The 20,118-nt window shown below is 41.4% G+C and overlaps 1 protein-coding gene and 1 long non-coding RNA gene across 5 annotated transcripts in view; one reads left to right on the top strand and one right to left on the bottom strand.

Annotated features, from left to right (window-relative positions):
• Positions 1 to 1,757: 1,757 nt before the first annotated feature.
• Positions 1,758 to 20,118, bottom strand: part of LOC310893625 (uncharacterized protein) — a 72,363-nt gene continuing 54,002 nt past the window's right edge. The window contains exons 1-3 of one of the 2 annotated variants that reach the window (XR_014579163.1): positions 13,602 to 15,474; positions 10,619 to 12,364; positions 1,758 to 3,718 (exon numbers count right to left, since the gene is read on the bottom strand). Coding sequence is in view for 1 of the 2 variants with exons in the window: in XM_083822861.1 (XP_083678987.1) it covers positions 12,342 to 12,364 (23 nt within the window). In the remaining variant the exon portion in view is untranslated. Of the gene's footprint in view, positions 3,719 to 10,618; positions 12,365 to 13,601; positions 15,475 to 20,118 lie in introns of those variants that run through there. The other variant, XM_083822861.1, reaches the window with a different exon arrangement.
• LOC310893629 overlaps positions 9,175 to 20,118 on the top strand; it is a 47,117-nt gene continuing 36,173 nt past the window's right edge. For all 3 annotated transcript variants that reach the window (XR_014579166.1, XR_014579167.1, XR_014579168.1), the window contains exons 1-2: positions 9,175 to 10,478; positions 12,019 to 12,223. This is a non-coding gene — a long non-coding RNA (uncharacterized lncRNA). The remainder of the gene's footprint in view (positions 10,479 to 12,018; positions 12,224 to 20,118) is intronic.

Genomic DNA, 20,118 nt, shown 5'->3' with positions numbered 1-20,118 from the left:
GATGGAGATTAACTAGCAAAGTCCTTACAAGGAATCTCTGAAAAACAGTGCTACCTTACTCTGGAAGTTCAATGTGCAGTCAGTTGTGCCTCTCCCCAGCTAACAGCATTATTTCCTACCACAAAAAATAACTTGTTTGAAGCTTTTAATAACTTTGCTTCATTCTTCTTCGGTTCAGAGAACAGGATGTGCAAGAGAAGCTTAACAAACCACTACCTGTATCAACCAAACTACTTTTACCACAACGGGACCTAAATCTTTTTTCAGAGATGAATAAGGTGTAGATATGTCTAAAAATGCCTAGACGGGACTTCCTTTTCAGTACTTGGCAGTATTGTGATACAAAGCAACATTCTGATAGCTTTTTAAATTTCATATTTCAAAAAAGGAAGGATGGTTTTAATAAAATAGATCTCTAATAAAAGATATCTTTAATAAAAGGGGGAAAAGTTAAGCTGATGTGTTAAAGCAATCAATTACTGGTAGTTCAGTGACATCTTTTCACAGATGGAGGTGCTCCATGGTACCGTAGCTTGTTTAGGTCCTTGCACACAGGGGTGAGCCACTGTAAGGTATCTGCCTAAGGAAATCCCTTCTGAGGGACAGATTTCAACTTAATGAAAACACCTTGAATTAAGATAGGGTGGGAAAGAGATTTTGGAAATAGGCAATGAGGATTTCTGCTTTTGGGGTTCTTCAGCTAATGTGAAGTCTATGTTGGCGTTACAGAGATTATAGATTTGAGTAGGCAATAGATACTTTATTCATGGACTCCCTCAGTTGTGTTAGAGGCTATAGATAGAAAAGGAGTATTCCTTCCTTTCTAACTATCTCACTGGTGAACTTTGCAGAGGAACCAAATTATCTCAGTTTTGCAGAAACTAAAATTAATAAATTAGCACAGGTTAAGTAATACAAACCCATGCCTGCCTGACAGATTTGGTTTATATCATGTACCACAAGATGATTTCCTATCTCTAAATCACCCATTTCAGAAACTGGTAATTTATTGTTTTAAAAAAAAGATGTATTTTGTACACAGCCATCTGTAAGGTCTCTCGCTTACATTTTCTTTAAATTCCTGGCTAAACAACAGAAATCAATAACCTCATCCAAAGTTTTCATTGTCTTTGAGAGCCTTTTCACTGACTTTAGAAGGTGCTGCCTTTGGCCATGAAGAAACAATGTCTATTGATACTTACCTCTATTTGCCTGGTATGTTGGCAAGACATAACTGTAGATCTTGTGCAGCTCTGGCCACAGTGGTCAATGAAAAAATCAAATTAAATAATCCAGTAGAGCTATATTTCTCTCATGATTTCTATCCTTTCAGTGATTGCCTATGTACCTGAAGTAATTCATACTATGAAATGCTGTTTTATGTATGCAGTCTGTTCTTTCTTTCCTTCTGAGACTGACATGTACAGAAAATTTCAATAATCATGAAGTCTGGCTCTTGACAGGTAATGTGACCCAAGCAGCTGCCCTTTAAGTAAGAAGTTGTGATTGAAAAGGCATCTTCTTGAAACAAGTAATTGAAACTATCTGGCCTTATTCTAGACATTTATGGTAGTGTACTGGATTGTTATAGGAAACATGAAGGGATGACAGAAAACATCTTCAGATGTGGTCATGGACCTCTGAATGTCTTTAGAGAAAAACAGAGTTCATAGAGTTCCTGCATATGGAAAACAAACATTTTTTTTCACATACTTCTATAAAAACAGAAAGTATAGTGCATTTTTTGTCTTTTTCAAGCCACATGGCAATATTTGGGAAACGTAATGCTACAATGTTGGATAACCATAGAAAATTCTAGTTTACACTGGTATGCTATGCATAGATCCATTTAGGCTCAAGATCTTTGTCTTAAGCTCCAATACTTATCTTAAGAAGTGACAGAGACCTTGTGCCAACAAGTAAGTCCATGTTAGTTTGGATGGAGTATTATTTTACCTCACAATAATGTAAGGATTTTTAGAGGAGTGCAAAAGAGGAGAAGGGCTGAAAGAGTGACAGATGGAAGGGATGAAGAATGCAATAGAGAGGAGTTAGCTGTGTAATTGACCTGACAATTTGTTAGTAAAACTAAGGATGAATGCAAATGTGGAACTTATATATGGTGTATAACAATACTGGGTAGAAAGACACACATAAGATTTGTTTTGTATCTGAGTTATTTGAGCTTCTGTGTACAATTTGTGTCTATATAATCCTAGAAGCTAGTGCAGTTGGAATAGACTAGTCTATGCAGGCCATAGCTTGTAAGGGGGTGGTGCGCCTGATGTTAAGTACAGTCACTTTTGACCTTCCAATGTGAATAACCAGGTAGCTGTTTCTAACTTGCTTGACCAAAGTCAAGGTATGGGGTTCTAACTCCTTCTCAGCACTTACAGTAAGACCTACCCTGCTAAGTGAATTTAGAAACACTGCAGATTGGAAGAGTGACATCTTAAATGCGATAAGACAGCAGAGAATCTTCCTCTTTTGCATGACCTAGTTTGTTTGTGTATAATGCTTCAGATCACCAGTCTCCCAACACTTAGCTCTGTTCAGGAGCTTTGTTATTGAGGTCTGACAGCAGAGTGCTCAGCATATGTGTTTGGCCAATATGCATCAGTAGCTAGCAAAACAAATAGGATGCTTGAATGCAGTAAATTATGGCTGTGAAGTGGAAGAGAAAGTGTTATGGACTCAAGCAACATCAATCCATGTGTTGACATGTAGTAAATCTCAAGGCTCAAAGATTTTGCTAATTAAAACACATTTGAAGGGGAAAAAAGAGAGTGTTACTCCAGAGTTTAGTAATGCTAAACACAATGCTGGAGAATGTTCTTGGGGGGATGGCAGTGTAGTGGAAAATATGTGTAACTCTTTACAAGAATCCAAAAGAAAGAGGGAAAATGATGTCATTAATGCATTTATTTAGACGTCTTCCTAGTGTTATTAATTTTTAGTGGCTGGCATAGAATAAGAAGAGATCTGTATGTTTGAAACATCTTGCGCGTATGAACTCATATTTTAGCTGGAGCTCTGAAACTGTCCGACATAAATGATGGTAAAAACAATACTGTGGTGGATTGACTTTGACCAGTAGTACTGTTTCCCTTAAGCAGTAGTTAACCAGACTGTTAACTACTCTGAATTAATAGACAAAATAGCAACCCAATTTTTTTGTATGCTCTTCTATATATTGTAAGTTATGCCTATAAGTTATAGCATATAAGTTATTACTTATACATTTATATAAGAAGAGTCTTTTCCCCGCCAGTTTCCCCATCAGATACCTGTCTTTTCTTAAATATACATAAAATTAAATATACATTAAATATACATATAAATAGTGGAATGTTAAAATATCTCCACTGTTGGACATTTTAAAAAGAAAAGACAACACCAGGGGTATTTTTTCAGTTTTCAGAACACAATGTCATCAATACATCACGAAGTGGTGGTTGTATTTTTTTCTTCCCTCCATCCTAACAAAACTGAGTCAAACTTTGTTCCTTAAAATGAAAAGGTAGGTTTATCTGCATTTACCTCAAGTATTTTATCTCCAGTTTTTAAAGTCCTTGTTCTTCCTGCTTGGCTGTCTTCCAAAATTTGTTTGATAAAGATCCTTTTAAGTTCCTCTTTTTTCTTCAGACACTTTATTGCAGTTTGTCCACCAAAAATACTAGTTCCAGGAGACACATGTGAGTCTCTAAAGATCTCAACACTGAAAAAATACACACAGAATTCTAACACCTTGAAACATTTTTTTTTAAGCTATTAAATGCAAATCATTAAATAAATGTAAGCTATTGGACATTCAAAACTATTTAATAGAGTAAAGGCATGAAGACAGAAACCTGAGAACACTCTCAGCAGAGGTAGCTTTTTACTCTCAGTAGTCCCTACCCCACAAAAAGAAAAAAAAATTGTTGCCAGCAGTCAGACACCTACCTAGCTGCTCACTCACTCCCCCTCCTCAATAGTAGAATGAATGAATGATAGGATGAAAATCTTGTGGGTTGAGATAAAGACATGGAGATCACTTAAAAGTTATCATCATGGACAAAACAGTCTTGAATTGGGGAAAATTAATTTAATTTATTGCCGGTTAAAATAGATATAGATAGTGAATGATAATCATAATTTAAAAAAAAATAATAATGCAATTATGCCTTCCTCTAGTCTGTCCTTCCCCCCCCCCCCCCCCCACCCCTTTTTTTTCCACAGAAGCTCAACAAGGTGATCTTCCAGGCTCTATAGAAGATAGGGATTTGCTTTGAGCATTTAAATGTTTCTCAAAAAAGAGAATGGACAGATGTGGTAAGAATCATGATTGAGAACTCTGCAGACTGTCATGTAGACTATGTGTGGTCCCCATGTACCTGCAACTGACCAAGAAACAGCTGATGGTTTCTGTTTCTGTTCAGTTGTATTATTTGTTTGAAATTTATGAGTTCTGTCAACATATTTTAAGACTTTCTGAAAGTTTTTCTCAGATTTCATACAGTATCATATCTGCATTTCTTTAATCAGTTTGTATGCAACATAAAAAAAAGACAAAGGAGAAAGAAGTTACTTGCTAGGGCAACAAAGACAGTAAGAGTACTGGCCAAGCTGCCCATTCTGGGGATAATCCTTCCCTTCCTTCTAGCAGGCATAGTGTTCCAGGTGTGCCAATTCCCTTGTGTGACCACTGTGATGCCTTTTTGAACCTTTCTCCCTCTTATGCTGCTTTGCATATTCTTTTTCCACTGAAAAAGAAAGAAATTAAGTTTTAGAGTTTGGGGGATGAGTGACATGAAAAACATTTTATTTATATATTTCCAGCTTGCTCCACCAAGGAAAGGAAAGTAGATAAATGAAAACAAATGGCCCCATGAGAATTTCACTGTTGTTAAAAAGCTATTTTTCATTTAAAAAAGTAATTTCACTGAACAAAATTAAACATCTGTAATTGTGCTTTTGTTGATTCAGAGCCTGCTGAAGCCAACTGGGAGCTTTCCCACTGATTTCACTGATTTTGGATGGGGTCTCTTATGAACTAACGATGTGTTGTTGATTTGATGTTTGTTAAAAGGGAAGCCAGAACTTTCTGAAACTTTTCCTCAGACTCATTATCCTCTGCTCAGTTTTGTTTCTGTATTTCTTTGATGAATGAATGTATGACATCAAAAGGAACAAGGGAGAGACGAGTATGAGTTTACATTTCCCTTTCCCAGAACTTGCAAGGATACTTCATTTATTGTCTGTTGTTTTAATGTATAGCAGGCCAGTGTTCATGTTGCTTTCAAGATGGAAGTAGAGATTTTCATTATTCTATAGGAAGCATTTCCACGGCAAGATCCTTTGAACATTTTCCATTCCAGACTAAGGGAGAATACAAAAAAGCCATGGGATACCATTAGAAAATCTGATTTCATAACATTTTAAAAAGCAGCCTGTCTTCTTTTAATCAATTTTCTAGGATCCTGCTGAGGACCCCTCCTGACAGTTTGTCATCTTGTCAAAAATAAATTTTCTTTTGCCTTTGCTCTGATGGAGGTGGGGCCTTTTTTACAGATGGCTTGGTAAAGTGAGTAGGAACCCAGAAAGAGGGATAATTATTCATAAATGACATTTCCCATTTCCGTGGTTTTTCTTGAACAGGAAAGATACTCTAATGTTTGGTTCTAATGAGAGGAAAGGATTTATTGTGTCTCTGTCTTATCTCCTGGGAGTGTAAATGCTTTACTTTCAACTCTTCAAGTAGTTTTGATTTTTATTTTTTTTAAAATCCCAAATGCATTTTACTTTCTTTTGGCACTTAACTCTAATCATTATCCAGAATCCTGGCTACAATAAAGACAAAATGTTAGATAACTGGACAGCTACTTAGCTGTCTAACGTAAGCTTTTCACAATAACCCGCAGGAGTACATCATTTTAATGATATCATTTCTGAAGGTTAATCTGTACTGGGCGTGAAGCATTAGGTCACATTGTATGTTTGTTTTCAAGCCCAGGAGGTGTGAGGGAGGAAGTGTTCCCTCCTGGTGCTGAATAAAGCAGATACACAGTCATGGCAAGATGGCCAGCATGAGTCACAGGTGGGAAACCGTCGTGGCACTGAAGAATTTGGCTGTAGCCACTGTCAGCATTACCTCCATTTGAGGATACTTCCCCTTCCCACACTGTATTGTTCACTTCTGACTCACCCTCACTCAGACAGATAAACCTGGGAGTCACCATAAAGAGTCTGTAGAGCTACAGGAAAGAATACATCACATAGTTACATGCTCACAGCTCACAGGTTTTAGAGCAGCTGTTTTCTTCTTCAAAATGTGTGGAACCAAATTGTAGAAGAGGGAAGTACATAAATCAAGTAAGGTTGAAACTTCTGGGCCTTAATTGTGCAGCACATTGACTAAGCACATTGACTTTACCTGCTCTAGAGAACCTGCTTTGGCAGAGAGGTTGGACCGAATGATCTCTTAAGGTCCCTTCCAACCGCAACAATTCTGTGATTCTGTCATTCTGTGATTCTGTAAGGGCATGTGGCATTTGGGGAAGCCAGGGGGGTCTTTTCAGGCTGAGCAGCTTCTCTGTAAGCTGTCAGTCAGAGGACTGGGCCTCATCTTTTGCTCCAGTGAAAATCCTAGCTTTCTTCTTACAACATATTATCCGCTAATAAATTGAGAATGGTCTAAGACCCAATGAGGATGAATAGTTTCCAGTGGTAGGAACTAGGGAGCTGTATACAACTGTTATTAAAAGGTGAATTTAATAGAATAACAACCTCCCTCTTTGTCTTTCATTTAAAGGAAATGCTGTGTTAAGCATTAAATGGCTCAATGACTGCTACACAAAGGGGACTTTCTGTACTTTCTTGTGCACAAGGAACTCAGAGATGTTATGTGAAAACCCTTGCCTACGTAGCAGACCTAGCAGAGTCTTGAGAGTTTCCAGAAACTAGTCTGAAAATTATAGGCAGCATTGCTAAAGTCCACTGATGAACTGTGGGAAAATCACTGCAGTCCTGTGTATCTTAAACCCTTTGAAAGAAAACCACAGGGGCATCATCACTGCTAATTTTGAAGAACTCAGGCAGCACAAAAGAGAAATAGCCGCTTCTCCATTACAAGACCATGATTCATGTAACATTTCTTTTCTTCCTCCTGCTTATATAATCCCAAAGTTTTTTAAAGGCTATTGTTGCTTTATTAAAAACAGCTCAGCTCCAGTTTGCTATATGTCCATTACTCTGTGAATTTATTTTTATCTGATTGCTGAACTCAAGATGCCCAAAGTGTTCCGTTATCCTCTATAGGGTTTATGTGGCATGGTTTTGGTAGTGGGGGGCTCCAGGGGTGGCCTCTGTGAGGAAGAGTCCAAAAGCTGCCCCATGTTAGATAAGGGCCAGTTTCAGCCTGTTCCAAAGGGGAGCCACCACTGCCAGAGTTGAGCCAATAAGCGTGTGTTTTTTGCAACTCTGTGAGAGCAGATTTAAGAAAGGGAAAAGAAAAGGAATGAGAACCAGCCCTGCAGACGCCAAGGTGAGTGCAGAAGTGCCCGTGGAGGAGCCCCCTGTGGAGCAGGTGGATGTGGCCTGGAGGAGGCTGCGGCCCATGGAGAGCCCCCGCAGGAGCAGGCCCTGGGCCGGAGCTGCAGCCCGTGGAGAGGAGCCCACGCAGGAGCAGGGGTCTGGGGGGAGCTGCCGCCCGTGGGGGACCCGTGCTGGAGCAGTTTGCTCCTGGGGGATGGACCCCGTGGTACGGAGCCATGTGGGAGCAGTTGTTGAAGAGCTGCTGCCTGTGGGCAGCCCCCGCAGGCTGTTTGGGAAGGACGGCATCCCGTGGGAGGGACCCCACATGGAGCAGGGGCAGAGAGTGAAGGAGTGGCAGAGATGAAGTGTTAGGGACTGACCGCAGCCCCCCTTCCTCATTCCTCCACACCACTCAGGGGGAGGAAGTAGAAAAGGGTGTATGAGAAAGAAGGTGTTTTTAGTTTGTTTTTAGTCTCTCACCGCTCTAGGTTGTTATTGATAGGCAATAACTTATATTAATCTCCCTATGCTGAGTCTGTTTTGCCCATGATGGTAACTGTTGAGTGCTCTCCTTGTCCTTATCTCAATCCTTGAGCCCTTTCCTTCATATTTTCTCCTACTTTCACATGAGTTTAACTTCCCAGCTGAGTAAAACCACCACATCTCCTCATTTAAAATATTTTTTTTCCTACATAAAGTGCATGTAGGCTTCAACTTGTGTAATATACTCCTTGGTGAAAGAAAATGTCTACATGGTGCTTTACTAAATATGCCATCTTATATTTGGCAAAAACATATCAAAACTGTTTTCAAGGAAGAGGATATGGCTGAAAAAATAACTCAGAGAGTCATGAGCTACATTATCTCTGTGAGAAAGAGAATTTTCATCACTTTTTCAAAGCCAGCTTCCTACAGCATGTGTGATCAGCACCTGCCAAGCACATGGAGAATGTATGAAGGGGGAGTTTTTTCAGTGTTTAGTGAATAAGCTGCTCATGAAAGGAAGCACAACAACAATGTGCTTACTCAAGAAATAGGCATAGCAAAGGCAAAAACAGTGCAAAGGTTCCTAGACCTCCAGTGCACTTACTCCATGATGAATGCTCTTTGCTGCTAAGGCAGAGAGAGATGAGCTTTGCTTCACTGCTTACTTCAGCTCTGTCCCCTCACCTCTCCCTGCCAACCAAACAGCTGACTCTCACATTCCCTGGCTTTATGGAAATTCCTCAGTGAGAAGCTGGACTGCACCCATAGGAATATTTTAGGAATATTCACTCTGATTGTTCACAAGGTGATTTCTGCCCTTAGCAAGAGTGAGACTATGCATTAAGCTTATTAACATGGATGCTGTAGACAGCAAAGCTCGACCACAGCTTTGCTGCTGGTAGTCTCTGGGAGAGCTCCTACCTCTAGCAGCCTGCCTGGGGTGCCCTGTAACTTTCCCAGTTAACATTCAAGTTTGTGCACAGCAAGTTACACTGACTAAAAGATGTAGCCAGCAGAGGGCAATGAAGGTTAGTTTTTGGAGCGATTGCATAAAACAGTCCCAAAGTGGTCAAAAATGTAGGACAAAAAGGTCACATAAAAGCATGTTGTGAACTATTGCTATACATCTATTTCTATTAATTACTATGAGACCTAAACGAACCCTTGTAATCATGTGAGCTATAAACCTCCTTTTTAACAGTCATATTAAACAATGTAGTTCCTTATTTATGACAATATAGTTAATAGTCTTTTCAACAGGGGGAAAAAAACTAATAAAAATGATACTGTCCTAAAATAGGACAAAGAGCTTAAGCCAATAGCCAATAAAAGTGTAGCTCTTCATATAAATCCTGTTTTATTGGTCTGTTCTGGAGAGCAGTTGTTTTGTTTAACTTGATAAACAGGCCATTTTTTCCCAAGACAATTAGGTGCCTCAAAGAAAAAAGACGGAGGGCTGGGAAAGTCAGTTCTTGCTCGGCTCAGAGGAGAAAAACTGCTTCTTTCAGTCAGATGCAAAGCTCTTTATCACAGATACTATCCAACATGCTGGAAATAATGTGAACTTACAGTAGAGAACAATTTTTTTTTAACTTGGTTGACATCTGCTAGGGACATAACTTATATCCAGGCGCTTGGGCAAGCAGTTGGTGCCAAGAGAGTGCAACATGCAAGTGTTATTCACCTCTAACAATATGGGCAACATCTTTTTTTTGAGCCTAATTGTGGCTCTGAGTGCCAAATATTTTAAAACTGATCTTTTGGCATTGCTATGTTAACCAACGAACAGCTTAATAGCAGGAAATGCCTGGAGTGTTAGTGGGAAATAGTATTTATTTATTCTGTAGAAGACCCTGAAGGAGCCCTTCAGCACTGGGACCCCATTGCGACTCTGCTATGCTGTACAGGAAGGCTCCTCTGCACAGTAGACCTGGGTTTTACTACTATATGTGTCATGCCTGCTCAGCAATCTGGGGTATGTCGCTTGATTTTTTTCTGCTGAATTTCCCATCTTGAAACAGTATTAGTAATTCCTCTATTCAACGTGCTATCAGAACAATATCTGCAAATGACTATATAAAAGCTAGGCTGTGTTTTGATAGGGTATAGGAGAGAAGAAATATCTATTTTGTGCATGTTGTAAGTCCAAGAGAAAAGTGCTGGGCTACTTGACTGAAATGAATAGATCACTGCCTCCCAAAATTTCAGCAGAAAGCTTGCAGCTCTAACTGTCATAGTGCAATTCCTGTCTGACTACTCAGAGTAACAGAGCCTGGCAAGGAAACTACGAGACCTCATGCAAGAAAGAAAATACTCCTTTCAAAGAGGAAAAAAAAAAAAAGGAAAGCAATTCTGTGCAATGATGGCACAACCTTGAAGAGCTCAGGAGAAGGAAGAGCGAAGTCCCAGAGGAAGCAGAGGGGTGTATACCTCATACACCCAGAAGAGCTTCCCAGGACAGGAGCAATTGGCTGGTGGTAAGTGCCCTGATGTTCCTGGCTATCAGCAGTAATGATCATTATAGCTAAAGCTCTCAGCGCCTGTGTGTACTTAATTCAGAAAGAATACAGAAGATATTACCCTGTGTCAGACCCAATAAGGAGGCGTTAATAAGTACCTGTTTGCGCACGAGGCAATAGTTGCTTTTATGATGTCTCGTCAGCTAACAGCGAGGAGCCCAGCTGGCGCCAGCTCAGATGTGAAGTGGGACCTACCTGGAGAGATGGCAAATATTTGACTTGGTGCTGATGAGCTAGATTTCAGTCATGGCACTCTGCTCCCTGTCAAGTGAATCGTGGCAGAGGTAGTGGGTGTGCTTGAACCCTAACGAGTCTCCTTTTAATGACTGCTGACTTTTGTCTTTTCACTGGTCTGTCTCAGACTGAGCCCCGAGCATCCCAAACTGGAGGGTTATCAGACGCAGCAGCGAGTTGTGAGTAAAGGGGCTTCACATGAGTGCAGAGTGGTACATGAGGTGGGGTGACAATCACCTGGAACTTAGACTATGTGCTCACGATTGGTAAATTAAGTGAAATTAGTGAGCACAAGAGCTGTAGACAATTCCCAAGGAAATTATATTCATAGGCTTTAATATTTTATATGTATACATACTTATATACATATTTATTTTGAGGCTAAGGGGGTCATTACTTCAGTCCTTCAGTCTCCTATGTCTCACCCATATGACACAGGGAACTGAAATGAAGATATAGAAAAAATAAAGCATGTTTGCTTTTGATTTAAAGACCATAATAAAGCATTCACATGAGCACAAGTGAAGTGTAATCACAGAGTGGCTCTGCTCTGAGCTCTTTGACTGCTGCCTTGAGAGCTAAGAGAAGCTGTTTCAGGGGGATAACGTCCTGGGGAGGGGAACACAGAAGGGTGACAGTCCATCCCCTGGCACGGGGACCTGCTGGGTCTTCTTTTTTCATAAATGCAGGCTTCCAGGTGTGCAGTGGAGGGCAGCCTGCTTACGCTTCCCCTCTTCTAGGGATGGCTTCCCTCCTGAGTCATCAGGGCCAGCTGAGGATTTGATAAACATAAGGTTGCTCCAGTTTAGCTGCAGCTCGGTGTTTTAATGGAGTCAGGGCACTGTAATGCAGCAGCACTTCTGCCAGCCTGATGTACTCCGCCAGCATAGATTAAGTGAAATCAGTGAGCATGAGAGTTGTAGGCAAGACCCAAATAAATTACATTCAGAGAGTTTAAATATTTTATTCATTTTATTTTTTGAGGCTAAAGGGGTTGGTAATTCAGTCTCCTATGTCCCATCCACAACTGAGACTTTCTCCTAGCTACTCCTACCCTTTGAGGACAGATAGTAAACCTTAAGGAAAAATGCCAACATCCATTGATATCCACTCAGATGTGCAAAATAAAAATCCCTAACTCCTTGCCCTCCTTGCCCTTTAAATTAATCATCAGGGGATTTTCTTTACTTTCCTGTCTTGAGCCGTAGGAAGAAGAGGATAATGCTGAAATTTTTTTTCTTTTCTTTTTTATTTTTCCCGAGAGATGTTCACACATTAGAGCAAAGTTGAAAGCACTAACCAAGGAACAGGCAACCTTCCTTCGTGTACCTCCCCTCACAACCATTTCTTCAGTGGCCAGAGAATTATCAGCTGTTTGGGGAGCGGAGGGGAAAGGCAACTCCAAGACAGTCTCTTCCTAACCAGGGGAATGGGCATTGGCCCCCCAGGAGCCTCCCAGGAAGACACAGGTGAGTTGGAAGGCAGCTGAGTCCCATACAGATGCACTGTGGAGGTGTGTGAGCATGACAATGCCATGGTAAAGCTCTGTGGCTGGTCACTGGACATCATCTTTGAGCTGCATACAGATCAGGCATCGTGGCTGGTGGTCCCTATGATGAACATTTAATAAGAGATCCTATTATAGTTAAATGATGAAGAAAATCTTGAAAGCCTATCAATTTATGAGAAAAGTGCAATTGGTGAAAGCACTGGGAAATACACTGGGAAGAAAGAGAAATTTTGATATTTTCAAGAAAAGCAAGATTTAGTTTCAAAACTTGTGAGAGAATCACAAATGCTTGAGGTCTAATCCTTTCTCTACCATTCTTGCTTTCGCTTCAGTGAAACATAGCCAGTCCTATTATTAAATGTGGAGAGTAATCTCTAGTGCCCTTTTATATCCAATGAAAAAGTTTTATGGTTAGCACTTGCATTCTCTGAAATATCTAATATTAGGATTCTTTGCTCATAAGATCAGAGTTATGTATTTTAAATAGAGGAGTAGAAAATAACAGAATCAATAATAGAATATCACAAATGAAATAAATTTTTGATTATTTTTGTATTCAAAGGCTTGAAGGTGAAAGCTTAATTTACTTTGTATTTTCTGCCACTGCAGCTACAGTTAATGACATTTAATTGAATAAGATAGAATAATGAAAAGACAAAAGAACAGTTGGTCAGAGAGGTGAATGAAGTTTTTGAGTTTTATATAATAGGGAAATGGGAAGTTGACAGTGGTGAAGAAAAACATCTTAAGGGAACAGATTTGTGTAACTTTTAGAATGTTTTACATCTTAAAGAGTAAATGCTTGCTGCTGTACAGGAATCAGCTATGCCATTGTTAGAGCTTTCAACAAGGAAGCTGTGCAATTTGTGACTGGAGAAAGCAAAACACAGAAGGGTAAAAATATTTTGTAACCACAGTACAGTATAGAAGCAGGAAGTGAATTAGAGCTTTCTAAATCTGGAAATATTAATAATCAAACAATATCAGTTTATTTCCAGGTAGTCAGAATTAGGTCATTTAAAAAAATGTCTGTAATCTGATAGATAAGCTAGCAATGCATGCATTCTTAAAAATGAAAGTGCCTGCTCTCAGTATAGGCTTATTATATCTTACGATGTATCTTTACATTGAGGACTTCTGTGTTTTTAACAGCGAGTTGTAATATGTCTTTGCAGCTATGAGTTGTTTCCCGCCTTCTGACCAAAAAGTCAAAAATAGACTGGAAATTTCCATTTTGATAAGAAAGCCTTAAAACAAAAAATGGCATGGGTGTGGTAATGCAAAATGTATGTTGACATCACGGGCTCTCAGCCAGGTCTGTTCTGAGCTGATCCTACCTTCTCTCCTTCCTGCTTTCTCCTTTCCCTTCTTTTCCTTCTTTTCCATTCTTCATTGCTCCAACCCTATGATGGCCAGATATGAAATGCTGCCAGTCAGGATTCCCAAGCTTCAAAGGGATCTCTCATCAGCTGAGACAAAGCCTCTTTTGTGTAGCTCTTGGAGAGTGGCTCTGGCTGCTTCTGCGCAGTTAGGGAACTTTAGTGTTTCTCTTCCCTCCAGCCTCTCGCTGCACCATCTGGATGTTGCAGGGATGGTTTTTGTGTTTTCCCCAAGGTTGCAGGTGAAGTATGATTGCAGTCAGTGTGATATTCTGCAGGGACATATCATTCTACATGAATGGATGCAAACCAGTCTCTGCCTTTTTTCTTCTTCTTTTTTTTTTGGTCAGGAAATCTCTCCCTGTAAGGTATATGTTTTAGCCTTGTGTTTTGCCAGCGTAGAACAGCCTTAAACTACAGGAAATAGGCAATACACTTGTACTGGAAATTCGTTACCAAATGGAGTTCATGGATACAGTAACAGAAAACTGTGAAAAAGAAAAGTAATAGAATTAACACTAAAAACTTTTTGATACAATTGGAATGAGGTTCTGAGGCTCAGAAAATACTACTGTGCTTTCTGAAAGGTGTCTTGGATTTTGCAGGATCTGTGAGCTTGATTTCACAGGGCTTTGCTCTAATTTTCCATGTCCTGTTCTCCAAAAATGTGAGTGCAAACAATGTGCCAAGTGCAAGCGCTGGGAAGAGTTCACCCTTCTCCTTTGAGGAAGTGATATTAAATGGGTGAGAAGGCAGCACAAGAACAGCCACAGTGAGTCACATCTCTGATCTGTTTAACTCAGTATTCTATCAGCTAGGGTAGCTAGCAGGAAATATTTAGCACGAATACCAAAAATAGGGCAAATACAGTAGTAGTCTTTCTGTAAGAGAATCCAAGAACTGGGAGAGAGGGATGAGGGCCACTGAATGAGGCTTCTGAAGTTCTCTTACCTGTTTGCAATGCAGAATTTTAAATTGCCTATGATTTACTCTCATGTAGAAAGACGGAGCTTATCAATGGCTTTGCGAAAGGAAAAACTTGCATTTAATTTCTCTTTGCTTCTGGCAGTTGAAGTTTAACATCACTGTTTTCTGGGGCCAGAGGCTTCTCAAGGCAGACGTAATGTCCTTCTGCATGTCAGCAGCAAAGTGCTGGTTCTCCCCAGCGCTTTCACACACTTGTATTTTCCTTTGTTTCTTCCACTTCACAAATCCAGAAGATCTTACCTCTGGTCAGTGGCTCGGGGCATCCATGCCTGTCTAGATCATGTGGCTCTTTTTTTTTGTTGTTGTAAGCCTATGGGACTGGGACTGTAGGAGTGAAGTTGAAGGTTGACACAAATAGCCTTCTGTGCTGACATAAAAAAAAAAAAGGCCTCAAATAAAGGTGGACATTCATTTTTGAGAAAAAAACAAACAAACAAAAAAACCCAGCAAATTGGAAAAATTACTTCCAGAGACTTGTTCACTTTCTTTTGGAACTGAGGGACCTGTGAGAATAGTGGCCTAGTGACCACTTCATCTTCCCTGCTCAACAAGAAGGATGCGGGCGTGCAAAGTTTCATGCGACAGTTTCTTGGGTAAGCGTTACATTTTTCGCAGATGTTTCAAGAGGGAATGCAATGTGGGATCTGCTTTCTATGATTCCAACTGAAGGAGAACCCAGAAAGGTGTGCTGTGAGTCACCTTTTGAAAATACTTCTAGATGCTCTTAGGAAATGCTCCTGGAACATTAGAGTATTGAAAAATGTCATAGTGAGCCTAAATCAGCATGGCCTTTTTACACTTTGTGGATAACAAAGGGCACACAAAGACACAGCTAAGGGCAGAGCTAGGGGGTACAACAAGGAGAAGGTTTTGCTGACCGCATTATACAGTGGTTACAGGATAGTGCAGTTCCTTGTCCTTCACTGGGCAAAACTCTAGCACACAACATCTTTTATTCAGCATTTAACAAAACCATTGCTGTGCCGTGGCTGCATTTCTGGGTGAAGCCAGTCTGACACTACCTTGGGGTAGAAATGTTCTAGGTATAACAGAAGTGTACCTTGCAATAATGAAAAATCCTTTTACAAGCTAGAGAGTAAAGCACTCAGAACAGAAGAGCTGCTCTGGTGGCCCCAAGGTGATGTCTCCCAGAGCAGACAGAGAGGGGAATGTACAACAGCAGCAGTATTTTACAATAATTTACATGAAGAGTAACAGAATGACAGAACATGAAGCTACAGTGAAAACAGATGAGATTTCTTTTTTCTAGCGCTAATGACAGTGAAACGTTCCCACTAAGAATTTTATTGAAACTATATGTTTGGGGGAGGAAAGAAAAATCTATTCTTTCTTTCTTTTTCCTTTTTCCTCCATCATCTTTTAGGGGACAGCTTCTCCCTAAAAGGTAAACTTAATTTAAAAATAGAGGATAGAAAAGGCATATTAATTTTCCTTATAATATGTCTCACTGTCCAAAATGAGTGTAAGCTTTTCCCTATTGCTTTCTCTGACAGATTTGTAGGAGGATGGATGGCAAAACCAACTGCAGCATGCTACCTTTATAACGTAAAAGGGCCAAGGGCCATTTGAAAGGTGGCTAAGGTCACAACATGTAACATGTTGCTCAGCGACACCTTGGAGCCAAGGAGTCTCTCATGCTGTGACTCAGCTCCTCCCAGGTATGTGCCTTGGCCGTCTCCCAGATCTGCAGCAAGACCTGGGCATGCAGCAGCCCCAGCAAGCTGTGCCTGCTTTTCCCTGGGGAGCAAATGCAGGGGCGGAGGCTGTCACATGCTGCCTGGATGACAGGGGATACAGGACAGAGGATGGGGATGGGGGCAAGAAATGCACTGCAGAACCCCACAGGTTTAATTCTGTCATTGTCTGCAGCCTATAACAAAGTGTAACAAAGGCTGAGACATACAAGTGGTTCCAAGCGAGCGGTGTCAGCACCTCCACTGAGTACTCCTCCTTCCACCATCCCTTCTCTCAGAAAATATAAAGTATTTGACAGGTAACAGATAACATTGCCAGGCAGGGGAGTTTCAAACACTTACAAAGCTTTCATTACTCAGACTAGGGTGGCTCACCAGAGCTGGCTGGGGACACCCCTCTATGGGCACCACAGCAAGGAGATGTGGATTAGCTGTAGGGCCCCAGCAGCCAGTACCTTCCTCCGCATTTGCAAATAGCCTGGGAGAAAGCAACCAAAAACCTTTGCTGCTTTTGCTTCCACTTTAAGGGGATGGAGTGGGAGGCTGGAGGCATGTAATATCTGATTCATGTGGTGCTTGGCGCAGAGGAGCCAAGAGTTATTACCATCCCAGTGGCCTAGGGCAAGAGAGGGATCTTCTGGGAAATAGCTGCAATGGCTGCTGCGGTTGAGCTATTCCGGTTTATACACAGCAGTAATGTTTCTGTGGCGCCCAATGTTTTAATCCAGATCAGCAGGTCTTTCCTACACTGACCTACAGATCTCTATCAAAACTAATGCAAGTCCCTTCTGCTTTCAGTGAAAAAGGTGGTTCGATAACCTTCTGCTGCAATGCTGCTCTTTATTACAGGAGTAATTGCCCTGGCCTAGCAAGTCTGATGCCTTTGTGTTTGTTCAGGTTTTGCACACTTGAATGGTAATGCCACGCTCAAGCAAAGAGATATAAACCACTGAGCCTCTTGTGTTTCTAACAAACAGCACATATCATCTTGCTGTCTGCTTTTGCTCTAATTTGTGGGACTCCTTTTCCCATAAAGGCCTGTGAACATGGCCTTGGAGATTTTTGCCTCAGGTCTCTTGTGGTGTTTTTGATTCCTCATTGTGTTCACAATGACAGAGCCCCTTTTAAGATTCAGTCTGAACTGGCGGTTCATTTTGCTTGCAGTATTCCAGCTGCTGTTAAAGACTGACTTCATGGGCTCACCATGGTCTTGCCAGGGCCCCTCCTCCACATGCCTGCAGTTCCTAGGTGTGATTAACAGGGTTTCCTCATGTCTCAGCTATAAAACTGCATGATCAGATCCAATCCAACAGTGATGCTTTGTGATAAAAATCTCCTCTCCGCAGACATGAAGGAGCACGATGGCTGTCAGGGAACCCCATGCCCCAGTCAGAGAGAAGGACACAGTCCCTGACGGGGCTGTCCCAGGAGTGCCATCAGCTCCATGTACCAGGGGTGACACCAGCACCGGCGGCAGCTGCTCTCCAGAGCAACCTTCAGTCTGAGAGTATGGGACACATTACAGGATGTAGGGGAAGTGCATTTGGGGACTGCACAAAGCTTATTATGGGATTTGTGGAGGAGGAAGCAAAGGTAGGGAAAAGGAGGGATCAAGGTGATCAACAAGGTGACCAAGGGCACTGCCTTCTGTGTGCATGTGTGTGTACGGAGCTCCGCGTACCGGCAGCTGGAGTCAGGCCCTGGGTCACAGCGGCCTACATGCCTGCGTGCAGCATCCTCAGCGAGTGAGAGTAACTGTTCTGGTGTGCGATGGCTAGCAAATAACGAGCTGGACTAGCCAGCAAGTGGGATAACTGTCCTGGGAGCTGGATTGCAAAGCAGCTGTAAGATAATTGTGTCTCTGTGTCTGAGACCACCAGAGGACTTGGCTACCACGGGGACCGGGAGGCCCAGGGCAACTGCTGCAGAGACCACAGTGTCTGGGGCAGACGGAGAGGTCTGTCTGTGTGTGTGGTCCGTGTGTCTGGGCACAGGAGGGCTGCAGCCTCAGGGGCTCGTTTGCCCAGGTGCCAGCGACTGAGGAGACTGAGATCCAGGGGTCAGAAAACCTAGTGTCTCAGCTGGGGAGCTGCTGGAGGGATCCAACTTATGCATGCATACATGTGTATTCCTATTAACAGAAATTCAGCCAAAGAGGGGAAGAGGATGAGGCCACTGGCAACGGCACGTTTGCATTCATGTGAGTGCTGAGCGTGGCTGTGCTGATCTGCGTGGCCGGCCATGTCTATATGTGCATATGCGGCGTACACGTGTGCTTGTGTGAGCGCCCTTCGGCCTCGCCAGACCTGGAGGCATGCTGAGGGCAGCCCTGCCTCTCTCTGCCTGTTGGATTTGGCAGCTCCTTACAAGCTTTTTTTCCACCACCTTTTAAAAGTTGGTTTAGCATCATGTGCCACGTTTTGCTCTCACATGACATACAGGTACACAACTTGCTTTCATATTTAACCTCCTCTCGTTAACCAAAATCTTTTAAAAACATGGTTTGACAGACAGTGCTGTAATCAAAAAGCTGCTTTCTGTCTCCTGTTGACTCTTTTCTGTTTTGGAGTCACCCACTGCTAGCAGTAAAGCATTGCATTGAGTCTTATTCTAACACATTTCAGCATTTCAACTGTCTCCCCAGTGTTTTCGTAGCCCATTTGGTGCTGGGAAGAGCTGTCCATCATTCAACAGTCAGACCTTAACAGAGAAAGGGAGACCTGACGCACACACACCTATAAGCATTGCTTAACTTCTACATAAGACAGAAGGCATTTCTAACTGACTTACACAAAAGCTTCTTAATAATGTATCAGCTTTCTCTTCAGAAGTTGTCTTTTATTTTTGCCTAGTAGCTTGCCTAGTAGCATTTTTTTTTTTTTTGGTGGTGGAGCAGGTCCAGGGTAAAACACATAATTAAAACTTGTCATGCATCAATCACTTCAGGGCAAATCATCCAGGTAAGTATTTTGGTTTTACTATAGGGTAAGTGGGTAAGCTTGGTATTTCCTGTGCCATAATTCAAATTTACGGCAGCAGACTAATTTGTATGCCAGATCCTGTACAGAGAGCAGTAAATTTGGTGCCACAGCTTTACTTGTAGGATGATTCATATCAGACTTATAAACATAACATGTTATCACATCAGATGATGTCTAATATCTGTCTACCATTCTTGGAAGTGAACAAGAGTGATGAGATAAGAACTGTAACAGAACATCACTGATTTCAGGAAATTAACTCTTTTTCACTGGAAACCAAAAACTAAGTCTAAAGATTGGGTTTGTTTAGGCCTATTTTTTTTTTCCAAAGATCTGTCAGAAAATTATTCTTATACTATGTTTCACATTTAATGTGGGTTTTGGAAGCAATGTCCTGTGGTATTGACTTGTCATACCTACATGGAAAAGCTGAAAAGACTTAACTACAGAAATCTTTAATCTAAGAAAGGTATATGGTAGGTGGATACCATAAAAAACATTCAGGTGCAGTGTGGGAGTTAAAATACAGCCAGACCTGAAAGCAGAGTTGTAACATTGCTGAGAGACCAAATCAAACACAACCTTGATTCAACAGAATTGACTCATCTCCAGGTAGACACAGGCTATGCAAACAATCTAGACTGACATGATTTCTGAAAGTGAACAGCTTCTATCCAGCTTGTGATAAGGGAACATTGAAAGAAGGAAGTTATTTTGATTTATTTGGACTACTAGTTGAAGCAGTGCCATTCATACAATAGTTCATCCTAACCAGACTTTTACCAACTTCAC

The sequence above is a fragment of the Anser anser genome (assembly GCF_964211835.1).
Source record: "Anser anser genome assembly, chromosome: 2".
Classification (NCBI taxonomy): domain Eukaryota; kingdom Metazoa; phylum Chordata; class Aves; order Anseriformes; family Anatidae; genus Anser; species Anser anser.
This window is presented reverse-complemented; position numbering and strand designations above follow the sequence as displayed.